The sequence below is a fragment of the Pogoniulus pusillus genome, chromosome 34 (genome assembly GCF_015220805.1).
Source record: "Pogoniulus pusillus isolate bPogPus1 chromosome 34, bPogPus1.pri, whole genome shotgun sequence".
NCBI lineage: Eukaryota > Metazoa > Chordata > Aves > Piciformes > Lybiidae > Pogoniulus > Pogoniulus pusillus.
The window spans coordinates 7,165,401-7,183,906 of NC_087297.1; the positions used below are offsets into that span (position 1 = coordinate 7,165,401).

The following is an 18,506-nucleotide window of genomic DNA, read 5'->3' on the forward strand; positions in this document are numbered from 1 at the left end:
AAAAATGTGTAGGCATCACTTCTCTCTTGAACTTCTTATGCTCTCATCAATATTCCCCTCCCCTGTCATCTTTCACCCTCTCTATTGTGCCTGTCTCACACTCAAAGCCTGAGCTTCTTCAGTTGTAGTAAGAGATTAGAGTAATAAGGGGTACAAAGTGAAACACAAGCCAGAGGAAAAAATCTTCTCTTGAAGGAGTGCTGTGTTTGTTTCCATGTGTAGTGCTCTCATGCAATGAAAAGAACTCTACAATCCCATAATGAATTCATTTTTCTTGCAGTTACACCAATTAACATGTAACACACAAAAAGCAAAGCAGCAGTGGCTGGTATTTGGCCTTCAGCAGCCAGCAGTGCAATATGTGAAGCTATCAAATCGTCTACGTGCTGCAGATTATTTCTGCCTCTGACAAAGCCATGCCCACCATTAAGGCACTAGCAAGGAAAAATGAGCCAGAAGTTTAAGGCAAAGGGGTAGTGCTTCAAATGTACATTTTATGCTGCTAAAGGGATCCACAGCACTGTGACCAAAATCCCATTAAATGGAACACTTTGTATTTAAATCTTCCCATGACATGTTTCTGGTATTACTGTACCAGGGAGGCACATAACTGTCAGGCTTAGGGGCTGCTCATCTTCCCTTCCCTGAACGGTGCTGTGGACTTAGCTGTCACTTTCTGCTCAGGATCTCGGGCTGAGTGCTTCCTTTGTGGTCTGAATGTCACCTTAGTGCCACTGCTGAACCCCTCAACTTGTGCACTTTGCCCAGACAGATATCAGCAACTTAATTCCCAGGTAAGAAAATACAAGACCTCACAAGGGAAACTGTGATGCTGTTGCTTCCTTCAGTCTCCATGGGCCATCAGCTTTGCGCCCTTCATGGGATGAACTCCAGTTTAATGTTATTGGTGCCTGTCTTGCTTATCTGCTGGCAGGATGGCCTCTGGGGGTGTTAACTTGGTCAGCACTTAGTGGTCAGGAATAACTTAGGTGAGTGTTTTGGTTGCTGTTCTTGCAGGCATCTGTGGCTTCTGACAAGTGTTTCACCATGCAGGGCAGCAAACTGGGGAGTTACAGTTAAAAGCAGTGTTCACCCACTGCTAGCATCTGACCTAATCAGAAATACTACACTTAGCTCTCTTTCAAGGGCTGATCCCAGCACTGTGGCTGCACTTAATGCTGGCTTACATTAAATGCTTGTTGTTTAAGGCTTTTTATAATCCCAAGTGCATTGTTCACAGAGTGGAGCCCAAGAGCTGCTTCAGAGCAGCAGAGAAACAGATGCTTAACTGAATCTTAATAGACTGTCACCCCAAGCTCCTCAAATATTGGTGGTTGGAAACAACTCTATAAGAGAAAGAAGGAAAGGAACTCACAAACTGCCTATTGATGGGCTACGGTGTCCCTGTACAGGAAGGGCAGCCTTTGCTGCTTCCAGTTCAAGTGCTTTGGTGCAATCAATTTCTACACTATTTTCATGTTTACTTAGTTTGTAAGGATATAGAAAACTCCTCAGACTTGGGCTTCCTCCCAGAAAGGACTAGCAGTGGCTAGTAGATCAACCAGAGCTGTTGATGTAGGTGGGGATCACTTCAATTTTTGCATGCTGGCATTGTTACTGGCATGTCTCATACTTGGGTATTGAACTTGTGTGTGTTTGGCTTTTTGTTCGTGGCTTGACCACTTGTCTCAGTCTTGATCTTCTTGCTTCATCCCATCACAATAGCAACACTATTAGTTACTATTAGGTAACTGCCAATCTAGGGTGATTTTTCTCCCTTCTTGTAGCTTACAGTGGCCACCACAGCTACTGGCAGCACTCACTGGTAAGCTCCCTGAAGGTTTCAGAAAGAACATCTCTATCTGAATCGAATCATCAGATGAGTACTAGCTCCAAGGCATCTGAGATCCCATACCAGACTTCAGTCACACTGGGCAGCGCAGAAGTCTGGATCCAAATCCATCTCTTCTGTAGCTGAGCAGGCCTCCAAGCATCCTTCTTGATGCTTGCTACATGAGAACCAAACGCAGCTAAACACTCCCCAGTCTACAATCCCAAATAAGTTGACATAAATAATATATTTAAAGGGAAAGCCATGTTAAAATAAGTGTTCTGACAGGAAACTGAGCCCACACTTGTTGCAAACACTTTAAAATCATTTTCCTGGTCGATATTACTATTTATCCAAGCTCTCTTTTGTTTAAGCAAGGGCTTGCTGCCTCGCAGCCTGTCTGCATGGTTCTGCAGTGCAGCCATTATGCTGAATTTATGACACAAGAAGGAATTACTGTGCCAAACCTAACCAGCTGCTGTTTAAAAAAGAACACACACACACACACCCAGTCCAAGAAACAAACCCAGTGGATTGTGTCTAAGAGGGCAGAATGAGCTGTTAGAGGAGAGGGAAGCTTTATTCAAGCACTAATGTTCACTGAGCTAGCAGGGACACTGGAAATGAGTGGCAGAGTAAGTAGCACTGTTGAATAAATGTCTGCTCCAAGTTTGGTCCATTGTAAGAGCCCCTCTCAGAGTACAGTGCTGCCACAGTACAGGGCATGCAGAGAGCCAAATGTTCACTTAGAGTGAACAAAAGCCTGTCTCCTGCTGTTGCTTAATGCTCTAACTTTTATTAGCAGCAAGTGACAGCAGTTTAGCCTCCTTCCTTTTTCTAGATGATTACATTCTTAAGCCGATTGGCTGTGTTGACTAAAGGCAGCTGTTGATCCACACTCTTTCCTCTTACACACACAATGGCCCACGAAGAAAAGAAATGCCAGATTTTGTGTGTTCAGGATAAGCTTTAAGGTTTTGATTGCCTGAACAGAGGTGAAAAATTGGTTGCTGTATCAGGAGCCTGGGAGCCCTGAGGGCAGAGTTTCTGCATGGTTAGCAAAAGCAGGTGGGGCTGCTCTGAGCCCGTCTCCTAAGGTCCCTTTTGCTTCCCTCTTGCTCCAGACATGGAGGAAATGATGGGGAGCACAGTAATAGTATGTGTCTGGTTGGATTTGGGCCCCCTAAATCACTAGATTTATAAAGGGAAAACCCTACCAGGAAGAGCTCATGAATCAAACATAAAGGTAGCCTGCAGTCTTTAGACAGAATTAAACTTGGATGTGTAAATAGAACTTGTTTGTGTTTGGTGGGGGTTGTGCATGTCTTTGTGGGTTTTGCTTGTTTGTTGTTTGGTTTGGGTTTTGTTTTTATCGTGGTTGCTAACACCTAGTTCTGTTTCCACACTAGAGCACAGGCAAGTGCTTTGCTCCATGCTCAGAACACCTTCAGGACACCCAAAGTGGCAGGTGTCTCTCTTGCTGAGGCCTGAGGATGCAGTGCCAGTGCCTGGGGATGTGGATGATGCTGAACAGCCAGTTTATCCTTTGAGCTTGGAAACAGCAGTGGCACTGGGAAAGGATTCTTCATCCCTGCAAAAGAGCTGAGAAGCTGTTTCTGGGACAGGTGCTCTCTTTTAAGTAACTTGTCTGGGTGAACTGGCACAGAATTTTACCCAGGAGGAAAGACAACAGTGGAAGTGGCATTGCAGCTGTAATTACCCAATTAAGCTTTTTCAAGGAAAAAAAAACATGTCTTAGACATCACTTTGCACCAGATAAAGTAAGGGGGGGAAGTGAGGGATGGGGAGTCTCTACCTGCAAAGATTTAAGAGCTGGATAGCCGAGCTCAGCCTGTTAGCTACAATGCACAGTAAATGCATTCGTTGAAGATCTCAGGAGGGATTGATCTAACAAAAAGGTTTCTGCCACTCTTATCTCAGGTGAGAGGCAATTTGCTGTTGAAATGAACATCCAAGATCAAGTCCTCGTTTGCAAAAAAGAAAATACAAGTGAGGAGATTGTGGTGTTGGTAGTGGTTGGGGTTTTACTTTTTTGGTTGTTGGGGGTGGTGGTGTTTGGGTTTGTGTTGGTTTTTGTGTTGTTTGGGGGAGGGGTGTGTGTGTGTACAAAACAGTGATGTAAAGTGGCTACAGTAAAAAGGGGTCTGTTGGGAAGAGTAATATTAAATGTAGTGATTCTATAGAATTGTCTGATTCTGGTACACTGGAACATAAGCCATGGACAGGTGAGAGTGCATGAGCTCAGAAGTGCTGAGCTGAGATAGAATAGAAGGTTGGAGTGACCTTAGAGAATGGTGTAACAAATATTAACAAATGTAAGGCTGGAGCCTGTGGTTTTCTCCTGTCTCTGCTGGCTTGGGTTGCTTAGACACAATGCAGGGATTGTTGAGAGAATATGATGAATGTCTATGCCAATTAGTATGTAATTTCTAATGCAAATACATGTAATCAGTTAGTTTAATACCATGTGTAGCCTTCTGATGAAAGGTATATAAACATGTTTGGAATACAATAAATGGATTGAACTTGCTTGCATCAAGTGTTTCCCTGTCTCTTTTGATGCCTGTGGCAGGGGTCTACCACAAAACTCAGATCTGTACTTTCCTCCCTGACAAAACTGCTACCTGCTCAAGAGTCCCTCTAGCTAACACCAAAACACACACTGGGAAATAGTTCCAGGTGAAATCCAACTGAACACAGCCAAAACAGATCCACAGCTTTCAGAGGGATGGTCATGGGGGTAAAATATTTTGACACTTCAAACCAGAGTTTTTCCAAAAGGGTTAAACCAAAAAGTTGTACTGGGAAAAGATTTTACTGGAAGTTCCTTTTGTTGTGCTCCTCCTTCCCAGAAGGAAAAGCTAAACAACAAATGAGAAATGCTGGCATCCCTGTGGCCTTGTGCTCTTCTCTCTCTAGCTGTGCCTAAGCTCCTGTTCATATTTGTGTGGCACAAGAAGATATATGCAGCTGAAGTAGTGGCCAGACACTGCATGTAAACTGCAGGAAAAGCTGCTTGATTCTGCCTTGTGCAGTGTGGAAAATAGATTTATTCACAGTGGAGGAACCTAACAGGGGTGACAATTTGATAACTGACATTGTTGCAGTAATTTAATAAGAGGAGAAAACCTAAACTAGATCTCAAAAGCTTGAGTAGACATAGATAATAGCTCACTGGCAAAGCATATCCTGAGGAATGAAGGTGCTGCCAGAGTGCTGTCAAACAGGGAAATTCTAGTCAGTAATGAAACAAGACACAGTAGAGGAGCAGGTGGCTTTCAATGTGGTAGCAGAAATGTGAGTGTAGCTCTGAGCTGGAATTAAATGGTTGACAGAGTCAATGGAGTTAGCTCTGGGGAGCAAAAAGAACATGAGAGAATTGCTTGGGTTAGAACATTTTGGGGAACCTCTGCAGCTGGTTAGAGTGGCATGGTGAAACACAGTGTTTGAACTTGAGCCCTCCAGTGCCTGCTTATACCTTGTATAAGCCTGGCCTTTGTATTTGGTGATATGATTATCTGCCCCAGCAAAAGACAGATGGCATAATGTGAGAAGGTCTGCAAGTCAGAAAAGATGCCCAACAGCAACACCCATACGAAAGGCTTTAAAGCTCAGTTCTGCTGCTGCTCCTCACAGCACCATCAATCCACCCCCAAGGTCTTCAGAATAGTCTCTCAACTTTTACATTTATCAGCCAAAAGAAATAGAAGCTTACCTACAGAAGCCCAAGTAGAATATGGTCTTTTAAAGCTGCTTCTCAGGGATGAGCTACTGCTTTCCAAACATGTAGGCTAAACCAGCAGGGATGGCATCTTTCACATGATCTCTTTGCTTTCTTGACTAGGACAAACTGAACATGAATGATAGCTTCACCTGAGGCCAAAATCCAGAATGTAATGGCTTTGGACTCAGTGCACTAGAGCCAAGTATGCAACACTTACCTGGGCCATCCTGATCTGGGGTCCCCCTGTCATTGCAGACACTTTAAGCACAACACCTTCCCTGTCCTCCTCACCCCTTCCCACGCTGTAGTGATTGCACTGCCCATGTGGATGTACATACAGCAGTGAACACTTCAATGTGAAACACAAATCCCAGTGTAGACAGAAACATCTCTTTCAGCATTCAGAAAGAGCTGTATCTATTTATTTCGGTTATCTCTACCAGTAGGTGTCATGGTACAGCAACTTGTGAAAATTCTTGGTGTAGCAGGAGATAAAGTGGTTAAATAAACACTAATAATGATGGAGTTTTATTAAAATTAGTAGATGTCAGTGGTTAAAAGGGTGAATAATTTTGCTAGATGTCACCACTGAGACATTAGTCTCCTTGTTTTGGCTGTGCTGCAAATGAAAATCCCTAGCACTGCCTCCAGATTCTCTTTTTGATGTCTGTGCAATATACCTGTTTGCCTTCTTCCAGGAACGGGACCTGCCCTTCAGCACGGCTCACAAGGAACGAGGAGGCAAGCAGCTGGGGAGTGACATCCTCTGAAGAAAGTCCTGATAACCTCTCCTTTGAAGAAAGAGATTCAAAATGAATGCCACACACATTCACTACATCTAAGAGCAGTCTGCTTAGATGCTTTTGTCACATATCAAAGCATGCTCCCAGCAATGTCCTTTATTTTTTTTTTCCTGTATGATTCTGGCTTCATCCTTTGGGGGGTGGGGGAAACAAAAGAGCAAGCAGCTGTCTTGTTGAAGAAATTAATTAAAAGCAATGGTAATATGTCAGATAGGCAGTCAGGTGCCTGGGCTAGATAAGATCATCCTTGGTCAGTAATGCTGCTGTGCTCCCCTGAAGATCCAGTTATAAATGTAAAAACACCATAGCAAAGTATAACTGCTTGTCACGCTTGTTCCCTGCTCTTCCCTCCTGCTAAGAGGATGATGAAACATAAAAACACTTTAAATAAGCCTGAAAGAACATCATCATAATATCTGCATTCTAGAGGGGGGCAAATGACCAGAGCATGGGGGCAAGGTTTCAGCAAAGACAAATCTATATCCAGAGCTGGGCTGCTGCAAACTGCAGGCTGACATGGGCTTGCTGTCACCTCCCTACAGCAAGCCTGCAGGGCAGCAGGCACTCAGCTCTCATGAAGGCACATGCAAGCTGAGGATAGAAATGTCCTCATGACTTAGGTTGGAAGGGACCTTAGAGGTCATTTACTCCAACCTCCTCATAATGGGCTGGGACACCTCTCACCTAGCCTGTGCCGCTCAAGACCTCATCCAATCTGGTTTTGAACATCCCTAGGGAGGGAGCATCCACAGCCTCCCTGGGCAGCCTACTGCAGAGTCTCACCACCCTCGTGCTTAAGAACTTCCTCCTAAGATCCAGTATAAACCTACTCCCTCAGCTTCAAACTGTTCCTCTTGTCCTGTCTCTAGATATCCTTATGAACAGTTCCTCTCCAACCTTCCTGCAGGATCCCTTCAGGCACTGTGAGGCAGTGCTAAGGTCCCCCTCGGAGTCTGCTCCGGGCTGAACAACCCCAGCTCCCTCAGCCTATCCTCATAGCAGAGGTGTTCAGCATCTTTGTGGCCCTCCTCTAGAACTGGGAGAGAATCAGTAATTAATGAAAGAGCTTTTTACCTTTGTCTGAGAGCTGTCAGCTCTGTAGAAAGCAACACACAGACAGAATATTTGGTATAGGGCTCCCTGCTCAGCTGGCATCCCCGGAAAGAACCATTTCAATGAGAGATGTGCAATCAGCCCTGCACTTCAGCCAAGTAAGTGATGTGATTCTGAATCATATCTGAATGTCTCTTTTGCTGGTTCAGTTGCAGTTACAATCGAACCCCCTGTTCATGAGATCTGCCAAAGGCTGCAGGTAAAGCTACAGCTTGGGTGCATAACGCTGCTTGTTTTTACAGAGATTCTCTAAGCCCTTAGCCTGAAAGCTGCTCTCTGCACAAGGGCCATCCCTTTTTCCACTCATGAGTGGCCCCACAGCTGTTTTTCAGAGCCTGTGACAGGGTCTGTGCTGTCTGAACTGTAGGTGAGCCTTTCTAACTGTTCACAAGCTTAGAGAACAAAATGTTGCTGAGCAAACTGTGCCCACCCAAAAAAGGTGGAGTTGTCCTGATTTGAAAAACTAAGTCAAACAGATCTGGATCTGCAGAGTCTTTTCAGGGCTTGGTGCTCATCAGGGCACCTAATGCCATTAGTTTCTCTCATGGTATTGTGTCACTGCTGCTGTATTACCGTAACAATGACATCCTCATAGTGGCAGGGAGTGAGAGCAGGCTAATAAAAAAATCAGTTTCCCTCTTGGTATTGTCATCCTCCTCTATAGCAAAGAAGAAAGTGGCCTTTTAGAGTGACTAGGATGGGCAGATGGCCCTTTTTAAGCAAAGAGGATTAGTTTTCACTTCTTTACCTCATAAAAATGTACCACCTACCACCATGACCACATTTCTCTCTCAATTTCTTGACAGTGGAATTCTTTTTTAAGTTCTAAAATATCAGTCTGGAGACCCAGTGACAGTGATACAAGAAACTGGCACTGGGAGGCTTTCTGAACTACTACTGAAACATCCCCAAAGTGCCCACACCACCTGAGCTATAGCATTTCACAGAGATTGTCCACAAACTCTCCAGCCCAGACATACTTGGGATGCAAAGAGCAGTTGGAAAGCCAGCAGGAATGAGAGCTTTTCTGCAGCATCACACAGGAATCTCAACAGCCTGCTCCTGCCCACTCTGCACTAACGGCTCGAGACATGCACAGGAGTGGACCTCATGAACTTCAACAAGGCCAAATGCAGTCCCCTGTATCACTGCAGACTGAGGACTGGGCTGTGTTGGAAGAGGAGTGGACAGCAGGTAGAGGGAGGGGATTGTGCTGCTCTCCTCTGCTTTGGTGAGACCTCACCTGGAGCACTGCATCCAGCTCTGGGGTCCTTAGCACAGGAAAGACATAGATGTGTTGGAGTGGGTCCAGAGGAGGGCCACAAAAGTGATCAGAGATCTGGAACCCTTTCTCCTGTGAAGAAATGATGAGAGTTGAGGTTGCTCAGCCTGGAGAAGAGAAAGCTCTGAGGAGACTTTAATGAAGCCTTTCCATGTGTAAGAAAGATGTAACATTACTTTTTACTAAGTACTGCAGTGAGAGACCAAGGAGCAATGGTTTTACACTGAAAGAGGGTGAATTCAGATAGGGTAAGAGGACTAAGTTCTAACAGTGCAGTTGGTGAGCCAGTGGAACAGGTTACCCAAAGAAGCAGTAGATGTCCTCTCCCTAGAAGTCTCTGAACGCTTTTAGGTCATATTGAATGGAGCTTTGAACAACCTGATCTAGTAAAGATGTCTCTTCTTACGAGGAGGGGGACTGGACCAGATGGTCTTTAAAGACCCCTTCCAACCCAAACCATCCTGGGATTCTACCAAGAGCTCCATGGTTTTGTGTTGAAAGCATCAAACTTCAACCCAGAACCATCTGCTAGTATTTCAGCTGAGCATGATTTCAAGCCCTTCATCAGCAATGCTTGTAAAGCAGCACTAACAAAGAGCTTGGCAGGGAGGGTAGGCAGGGTGTGCTGCTGCCTTTGACACCCTAGTTCAAAGAAGTCCACAGCAGAAGAAATCTGGGCTCCATACACTGCAAACAAACACTGTTCATGTTTTTTTTAGAGGAGCAGTTGTATGATTTTCTACTTTAGGAATGAGACTATTAAATTTTTCCAAACGTGGACCTCAGCTGCCTGCTGGATATTAAAGATGTATATTAAACCTGTAACTCTAATTGTATTCTTCTTTTTTAATGTTGGCAATGAAAAGAGGGGAGAAAAAGTTGGAAAAAAACACATTAACAATATTAGCTTGTGCCTCTAATTGTTAGAGGGCAGATCTGGAAGTGAGGCATGCCTGGTAGCTTCTGATTTTCATGTATCAAGGGCAGCAAATGAACGCTGACAAGAGTGCCTGCTGGCTAGGGCAGCAAGAGCTTTGCTCAGCTAGAAGCTATTCCTCCACATAGCAAATCCTTCCCTCCCTGCCACAGAATATGAGAGGAAATAAATAGGTCAAGCTTGTGGTGCTAAAGCACCCTGAGTTTGCAACCACAAACAGAATTAATTTTGAGCACTTGAACGGAGACTCGTTTGAAAAATTAATAACACTCAAAAATTAACCATACTCCTCCTTTCTGCTCTTCCACTTTCCCCACTGCTTTCTGTGCTGTGAGTCTTTCACTCTGCTGTGACTGGGTGTAGAAAATACCCAGCCAGCACCAGAACCTGATTAGCAACCCAACAACAAGAGAAGAGCAGCCTTGCAAGGAAAAGGGGGAAATTACCTGGTTTGAGCTTCAAAGGGAGCATTAGGAAAAGCTTAAGACCAGCAGGGCAAGGGAAGTGATTCTCCCCTTTTACTCTGCTCTCATCAAACCCCACCTGGTGTCCTGTGTGCAGCTCCGGAGCCCCCAACACAAGAAGGACTTGGAACTGTTGGAGCCTGTCCAGAGGAGGGCACCAAGATGCTCAGAGGGCTGCAGCAGCTCTGCTATAAGGATAGGCTGAGAGAGTTGGGGCTCTGCAGCCTGGAAAAGAGAAGGCTTCCAGAAGACCTTGGAGTGGCCTTCCAGTATCTGAAGAGAGCCTACAGGAAGGCTGAGGAGGGACTATTGACAAGGTCTTGTAGTGACAGGACAAGGAGTAATAGGTTTAAACTGGCAGAGGGGAGATTCAAATTAGATGTTAGGAAGAAGTTCTTTGTAGTGAGGGTGGTGAGACACTGGCACAGGTTGCCCAGGGAGGTTGTGGAGCACAGAAGCACCAAATGTGATGTTCAGTCTCGATCACATTTGGTGCTTCTGTGCTCCACAACCTCCCTGGAGGTGTTCAAGGCCAGGCTGGATGAGGCCTTGAGTGACCTGTTCTAGTGGGAGGTGTCCCTGCCTATGGCGGGGGGTCAGAACTGGCTGAGCTTTGAGGTCTCTTCCAACCTAAACCATTCTATGACTTTCTAGAAAGCCTTGACAACTCAGCAACACTGTTTCCTTTTTAATTAGCTGCTGTGAGCTGCTCCACTGCTGAGTCAACCACTGGCTCAAGCCTCCTGGAAAACAAGGACAATCCTGTCAACGTGCAATCAGGAGGCTGGACCCTTCTCTGAGCTCTCCTTGGCCAGTAACTGTACAGTTGGCTTACCAGGGAAAGATGTACTCACAAAACACCTAATATACACACAGCCACAATAATTAGAACTCATTCCCATTGTGTTTCCAGACACCATCAGAAAAGGGAACCAAGAAACTTTGCATACAATATGTTTCTCCACACTGGGAGAAATCGAAGGAATTAGGTGGCACAACATAAAGTTTCTATTCATAAAGCAGTTATTCATTTTACAGCCTTTACAGCTCCTTTTTGCTCCTCTCCTCAGTGGCAAAATGAGATTTAAGTAAGTTGTTGGGGTTAGAGTCAAAATACATTTCTGCACCCTCCTCCCTAGCATCTGATGGAGGCCTGAGGACAGCTTAGCAGAACAAGAGAATCCAAATTTTGGGCTTCACCTACTGCATTTGGCACATCTGGAGTGTGCTTTGCTGGGGCAGAACATCGGGCAGGAGTCAGCAGACCCAGATTGCATAGCCTGAAGCATTTGCCTTTCGTGCCTGCTCTTTGTGGGGCTTTTTATATGATGAAATCATACCATATGATGATGCATTCTTGGCAATAACATGAAGGAATTATGGTGGGGACTTACCTGCTAGCCAGAGACAACTCACCATGGCCACAAACTGTTGTAGGGACACGCATTTGGAGAGCACTTCTGTAAGCTTGTTCTGCTCCTCTGCTCTGCTGCAACTGCTGCATGTTTAAATGCTTTACATTTATCAGAGACAGAATCCAAGGCTGTGTACAACTGGTCTTGTCTAGTACAGCCACTTTATAGGCTCATTTTATATTTCAGTTACCATCTGTGTGGCATTGCTTGATTTCTGCCATTACTCCACAACTCTGTTTCATGTCCTGGGAACAGCTTTTCAACAGCGGTTGGAGCCAGGGCTAGATCCTGACTCCAGAATCTACTGAGCTCAGCTTTTCTTTATCTAGCAAAACATATGTCTTCCTCATGAATGCCTCACAAGCCACTCAAAGCCAAATTCAGAGGAGGTTTTGGAACAAACAGTGTTTTTAAACACAGTGCTACAAACCTGAAATAAATGACTCCTTGTTTCAACAGCTTGCCAACAAGACTCACCTCCACTTTGCATTGAGCAGGTTCTTACAGCAACAATATCCAAATTCCTCAGTGTGCTTTCCAGTCAGTTTTATAGCTATGGTCATGTCCAAGTTTATCTCTTTTCCCTCATTCACAGAGTTCCTCCTCCCCAGAGGATGGCCACCTTTTGCATTGTTAAATGCTTGCTTACCTGTGTGTGGTATTTCTGTAGCCTTTGGCAGTCATCGTGGCTGGTGCGGTAGTGTCCTCCTGCAGTCGCTGGCAGCAAGGTGACAATCTGGATAGAGTCGTTTGCCTCCAGACCTCTTTGCATGCATTCTGAATCCAGTTTCCCAGCTGACATCAAAAGCAGGAAACAAACTTGTTTAGTTGCTAAGCTGGTTGGGTATTCCACTCCCACAACCTAAGGTTGCATCTGAAGTTGTTATCCATAGTTGCTTGCTCGAATTAATGAAAACTACCCTGGAAGTGAGAAAGAATGAATCAATGTCTTGTCTTCCCAGTCTGAATGCAAGCCTAGAGACTTAGCCCACTAAGACCATTGCCAGGTTTGGTACTTAACTCTAGATGGGAATTTAAGGACATCATATGACATTCTCTGACTATCCCTCCATTTACAGCAACCCTCTGAAGACCAAATGTCTTACAGGACCCTTCCCAAGGAGCCTCCAGCATAGCTGGGAAGGCATGAGGCTTTCTCAAGGAAGACCAGCACCTGCCAGTCTGCACTGATGAGGGTCTGTAGTGAGATATCCATCAACTCAGAGTACAAGTTTATTATAAAGATACTGGATATAAGGATAATACTTTTCTGAAGGCAGCCCTAAGCAGTCATACTCAGGGGACACTCCTATGCCAGAAAGGGCTGGTCTTATTCTAAGACCAATGCCTGAGGTGATCAGACATTGATTACAGAAGATGTGGGTAAGAGAAAGAAATAACTCTGAAGTTATTTCTGGATACATGACTCACTCTACAGATGGAGCAAGATCTCCACCTGCACTCTTACTTCCTTAGGAAGTCCAAAGCAGGCAAAGTGTAGGTGGCTCTGAGACCCACACTGGATACAAAAGGGCAAATTTAACTGTGATGCTTGGAAACAGATTTGCACAAACAAAAGTGTGCAAAAATGTCCATATTTTAGCACTCACAAAATGGGTCAGAATTTCAGTACCCCCTGAGAAGATGAGGAAGTTAGAACTATAGTTGAATCTATGTTTGTTCCACAGCTGCAGAGTGAAAACCCTACTGGTCTACTGGAATTTAGCACAGATTAAACAACCTGAGGACTGAAAGCTGTATGAGCCTTTAGAGAACAGCAGCAGTTGCTTCTGTGACTGAAGAAGGCCACACACATTTCAGAGAAGATGATGCATGTGCTGTAGAAGTACTTGGAGATCTAACAAAGTAAACTGAGAGTGGAGCAGGAAAAAAGCAGAGACTAGCCATAGTCCTTAAAGGTCATATGGTGGCCCCCCAACTTTCCTACTTCTCCCTCAAAAGGAGGAGGGAGAGAGGAAAAGAGGAGTCAGAGGGGAGGACACGGAAGTAAATCTCTTACCTTCTCATCCTCTTTCCTCTTGTCCTCACCTGGATTTAGCACAACAGCTTGAAAAGCAGTGAAGCTGCCCAGCTGAGAAGCATTCCTGGCTTGCACACAGGCTTCCAGACACACTGCTGGTTGCTGCTTAGCTGAAAGTTTGAGGCATGAGAGAAAACTAAGGAAACTATGAAACCTGGGCATAGATCTCACTCCTCTGTGGAAGATGCATGCTAGAGCTGTTCCTCAGATGAGGCCAAGACAGTGATGTGGCACAAGGTACCTACTTCCTCCCCTCCTGGCATGCAAGAGACAGGAGAAGTTGCAGATATTTGAAAGCTGAAGAGAAGCAAAAGGCTCTTGGTTCTCAACAGACTTTTGAGTGCCTGGTGAGACAAAAGCTGAAGCAAGCACACATCTACATTAGAGACAAGCTACAGGCTCTCACAAGCATGGTGAGATGTTAGCAACAAATGCAGCTCTCAAGTGATGGGCAGCAACAAGTAAGAATCTTCAACAATCCTCTCACATCCAAGAACAAGTGCCTTTAAAGAGCCATCCATTGGATTCTAGAGCAGCAATACAGAGCAGTAACATGGTGTTGTCTCCAGCCAACTTGAAAGTATAAAGTGCTAGGGACTTGGATCTCGTGCTTTATGGACCACTCACTTCTGTTCTTGTTGAACACAACATGATCATTTTCATTAACACAGTGATGCTCCAGCTAGATCAGCCTGCTGGATTTACTCAACAATACTGAGAAATGAGGTTTGAGTGGCTGCAGGAACTGGGCTGGAAAGGCCCCCTTTTTCCTGCTTGAAGACTGTACTTGTAGCTTTAAATGCTCTGTCAAGTTTACAATGTTTCACAATCATGTATTTAAACACAGAAATCTGTTTATTTACCCAAACAAAACAGAGGAAATGATTCCAGCCCTCAGGTTTTGAATTCTCGTTTTAAATATGTGAACATCAGTCCACAACTTAGAGATGTTTGTGTAGCTATGTACCTCCAAAATACTCATATTTCATAGGCTTTTTTCACATTAATATTCACCAACAGTATCACAAAAGTTCTTTTTTTTTTTATCCTTTTACATAACTGTAAGCAACAGTAATTCTAGAAACACTAGAGAGAGAGAGAGAAAAAAAAAAGCATAGCAATGTCCACAGTTACAAGAAAAAGTGCACATTACTTGGTCACAATCACAGTCATTACTTGGAAAAACTATATGTAACAAGTAGATATAAAATATCACTGATGCCTTAAACTCATCCTCAAAAACGGAATTACAGAAAAGTTTTGTACATGAAATAAGGCAAATTTAGGAATGCACAAGAAACCTGTTATTCAACAAAAGCTAACCAACGGAACAGATAGTACAGTAAGCAGAAACTAAAGTACTCCTTTCTATATACTTAAAAATAAGCCTGCCATAGTGCACAAAGAAAACACCATTCATGTGTAATCAGGATAGAAAATAAGAACTAGAGGGGTTGGGAAGAGAGGGGAAAGGGGAGAGAAGAGTTTTATTATAGTTGCAGCTGCATCCATTTACAGTTTTGTACAGGTTTTAGCTAGGCCTGGGAATTGTACAAACCACACCAGAAGCATCAATGACCTTCCTGGGTAAGAGTTTTGTTTAAGTTAAGGAAGACAAAAAGAAAAAGCAAAGCAAAGCAATAAATACACACAAGAGTGCAAATTTTCAGATTGTCACTTGCAACCTCTTAACATTCATCATCTACATCCAATCACAACTAGGGGGACTTGTACAGGACAGCAGCAGTGATCATGGATTTAGATGAGCTCACCGTAAGAAATCAATTTCAACTTTTTGTCGTCGTTGCTGGGTTTGTGTTTGGTTGTTTGTTTGTTTTGTTTTTCCTCAATGATATGTCCTTAAAAAAAAAAAAAAATCAAAACCCCTCAACTCTTTATTAATTGCTAATAAAGCTGCAATATATTACAGAGTGGAGTTGAGAATGGTATGAATGCAGGAAATGCATGCTTCCTTTGGAAGGTAATCCATAGATGACAATTTACAGTACACGGGGGGGGGGGGGGGAGAATTATCCAGCATCAAGAGTTACTCATTGTAGAAAGAATATGAAGTTGGGGAGAAGGGCACAGTCAGGGGGGAGTGTTCAAGAGAGGAAGGGGACTTAAAATAGCTCCTCAAAACATTTTCAGGACCAGTGAAAAAGTTTACGAAAGTAAAAATGAACAAATCTTGAATGAAAAGAAAAAAATCTTTTGTTTTGTTTCTTTATAAAAATTACTTTTTTTTTCTTTTTTTTTTCCTTTTTTTTTTTTTTTTTTTTTTTTGTGTTAAAATACAAGATCCTTTTCATTGCAATTGTGCCCTGCAGCGACAGGACTTTTGGCAACGTTTTGCCATATACTGCAGCTTTAAGTCCAATGAGTCAGTACCACATTCCACTAATATTGCACTTGGATCTTGAACCTTTTTGTTTGTTTGTTTTGTTGGGTGTTTTTTTTGTTTTGTTTTGTTTGTTTGTTTGTTTGTTTGTTTTTTCAACCATCACAGCATCTTCTGTTGGCTCCACTTGTTAGAAGGAGTTAATTTCTAGCCACTGTTTTGATATTTATGCTGACACACTAAAACAAAAGCAATAGGCCTGACACAGTAAAGTACCTTGGAAATACCAGAGGTCGAAGTTCACTTTGAAGCACCTTAACACATCACTTTATGGATCAAGAACAGTGTGGCATTATGGTAATTAACTCTCCTAAAAGACTGTGCAGTAACTGAAGTGTGTGCTCTGGGAAATCAAAATGTCATTAGTGGAAACTCTGAGATAAGACCAGGCCGGTGTGAAGGTCGGGTGACTCAGTTCTGCTGCAAAATGAGGTTTTCCAGTTCATCTGCAGAGCGCAGTAAAAACGCAGCTGATTCTCGGTACCCTGCCACAAGCTGCCTCACTGCGTTTATTTCAGTGGGGCTCAGCTGGGGTCTAGAGCTGGAACTACTGGAGGATCCGGAGCTGCTTGCTAACTGCCTCTTCATACTGAGATCTGTTGGACCTGTGGATGACAAAGGGAAAGAAAAGAAGCTTCAGCTACGCTGCCAGAGACGACTTTTCACGGGGGTGCAGCTACTCTCCAGCTGAATCTGTACAGTGTACATTTAAAAGTTGGGAATAACACACCAAAAATCTTTCACAGCTATCCACACATATTCAGAGCTGAATCCAAACATATTCAGAGCTCTCCTACGAGCAGAGGCTGAGGGAGCTGGGATTGTTTAGCCTGGAGAAGAGGAGGCTCAGGGGAGACCTTATTGCTGTCTGCAACTACCTGAGGGGAGGTTGTGGCCAGGAGGAGGTTGCTCTCTTCTCTCAGGTGGCCAGCTCCAGAACGAGAGGACACAGCCTCAAGCTATGCCAGGGGAAATTTAGGCTGGAGGTGAGGAGAAAGTTCTTCACTGAGAGAGTCATTGGACACTGGAATGGGCTGCCCGGGGAGGTGGTGGAGTCGCCATCCCTGGAGCTGTTCAAGGCAGGACTGGACGTGGCACTTGGTGCCATGGTCTGGCCTTGAGCTCTGTGGTAAAGGGTTGGACTTGGTGATCTGTGAGGTCTCTTCCAACCTTGGTGATACTGTGGTACTGTGTGATACTGTGATACTGTAAAAAGGTTGGAGTTTTGCTGCCCATATTGTTTTAACTGTAACAGAAATTTGTTTTCTCCTTTGCTTGTAATTTCTTTGGAGACGGAAGAAAAGAAATTTTAGGGCAGACATGTAAGTTCTATGTGTTGAATTGTACAGATCTACTCAAGGATAAGACTTTATTAAAACAAAATGGCAGCGTTATTTTTTTAATGATACTGCCAAAATCTTCATGCAGAACAGATCCTCCATTACGGTGAGAACCATGGTTCTGATGTGGGGTAGCAAAGTCTGCTTGCAGCTGAGTGCCAGTGAGAAGCAGCAGCAGAACCAAGCAAGAGCTGTTCAGTTACCAGTTGCCTCGACAGAAAGCACAGCAATTTGTATTTCTGTATGCCAGACACCCTCGAAGTCCTGCTTATGTCACAGGAGAGGTTAAGTCTGCTGCCAGCAGAAAGCTACCCTCGGGGGTATCCCGAAAGCATAAGCCACTCGCACCCCAACTCTGCCCTGGGATCTGATGCTGGTGAGAAGACAGAAGGTTCATCTCCTGTGCCTCCCCCAGCCCCAACTGCCGTTGTAGGCTTCATGGCAATCTGCACACACAGAAGATCCAGTCTGTTCCCCAGATATCTATTTTCATGTTCCGTGCTTCGGGCGGCAGGCGCCCAGACTGCGCATCCCTCACAGACGTAGCTTAACGGCCACGCACTCGAGTGGCCCTGACACCAGGTGATCACTCACAGAAAGAGCTGGCTGGGCATGCCGGTAGGCTGGTGACAATCTGGCTGCCACAGTGAGGAGCACACCATCGCCTGAGAGAGACGCGTGCAGCTGGCAGTATGTTGCAAGGATCCTGCAAAGCCTGAGCAAGAGAATCTGCAGCTATCACCACGTTGCATTGGCAGCTTGCACCAACAGGCTCAGCACTCCTCGTCAAAGAATATTCACAATCCCATGTATGCTGTGTGCAGCAGACAGCACTCCTGAGGGCAGTCTGCAGGTCACCAGCAGCACAGCCAGCAGGCCAGCATGGCATTTGGCTTTGTGTGGCAGTTGCCTGCTTATTTGCCTGTAGTTAGTAATCAGTTCAGGTGTATGATGCTTTGATGAGATGGTTGAGTTTTCCACTTCATACACTTTTTTCTTCTTGGAGCATAGATTTGGACAGGTGGAACTGGACTGACAAATATCCCTATCGTGCAGCTTACTAAGTGAAGATCTGGAGAAATCCTGCTCATTCATTTTGACAGGGTTGCAAATCTATACTTCTGGTAGGCAGAA

General features: G+C 44.5%; 1 protein-coding gene and 1 long non-coding RNA gene across 6 annotated transcripts in view; one reads left to right on the forward strand and one right to left on the reverse strand.

Moving 5' to 3' along the window:
- The first annotated feature begins 3,119 nt into the window (after nucleotides 1-3,119).
- LOC135189820 (uncharacterized) lies at nucleotides 3,120-4,387 on the forward strand. The gene is made up of 2 exons (XR_010308323.1): nucleotides 3,120-3,456; nucleotides 3,773-4,387. It is a non-coding gene; the product is annotated as an uncharacterized LOC135189820 (long non-coding RNA).
- Nucleotides 4,388-14,465: 10,078 nt separating this feature from the next.
- NOL4 (nucleolar protein 4) overlaps nucleotides 14,466-18,506 on the reverse strand; it is a 179,883-nt gene continuing 175,842 nt past the window's right edge. For all 5 annotated transcript variants that reach the window (XM_064170438.1, XM_064170437.1, XM_064170440.1 and 2 more), the window contains one exon: nucleotides 14,466-16,637. In XM_064170438.1, the coding sequence (XP_064026508.1) occupies nucleotides 16,444-16,637 (194 nt within the window). In that variant the 3' untranslated portion in view covers nucleotides 14,466-16,443. The remainder of the gene's footprint in view (nucleotides 16,638-18,506) is intronic.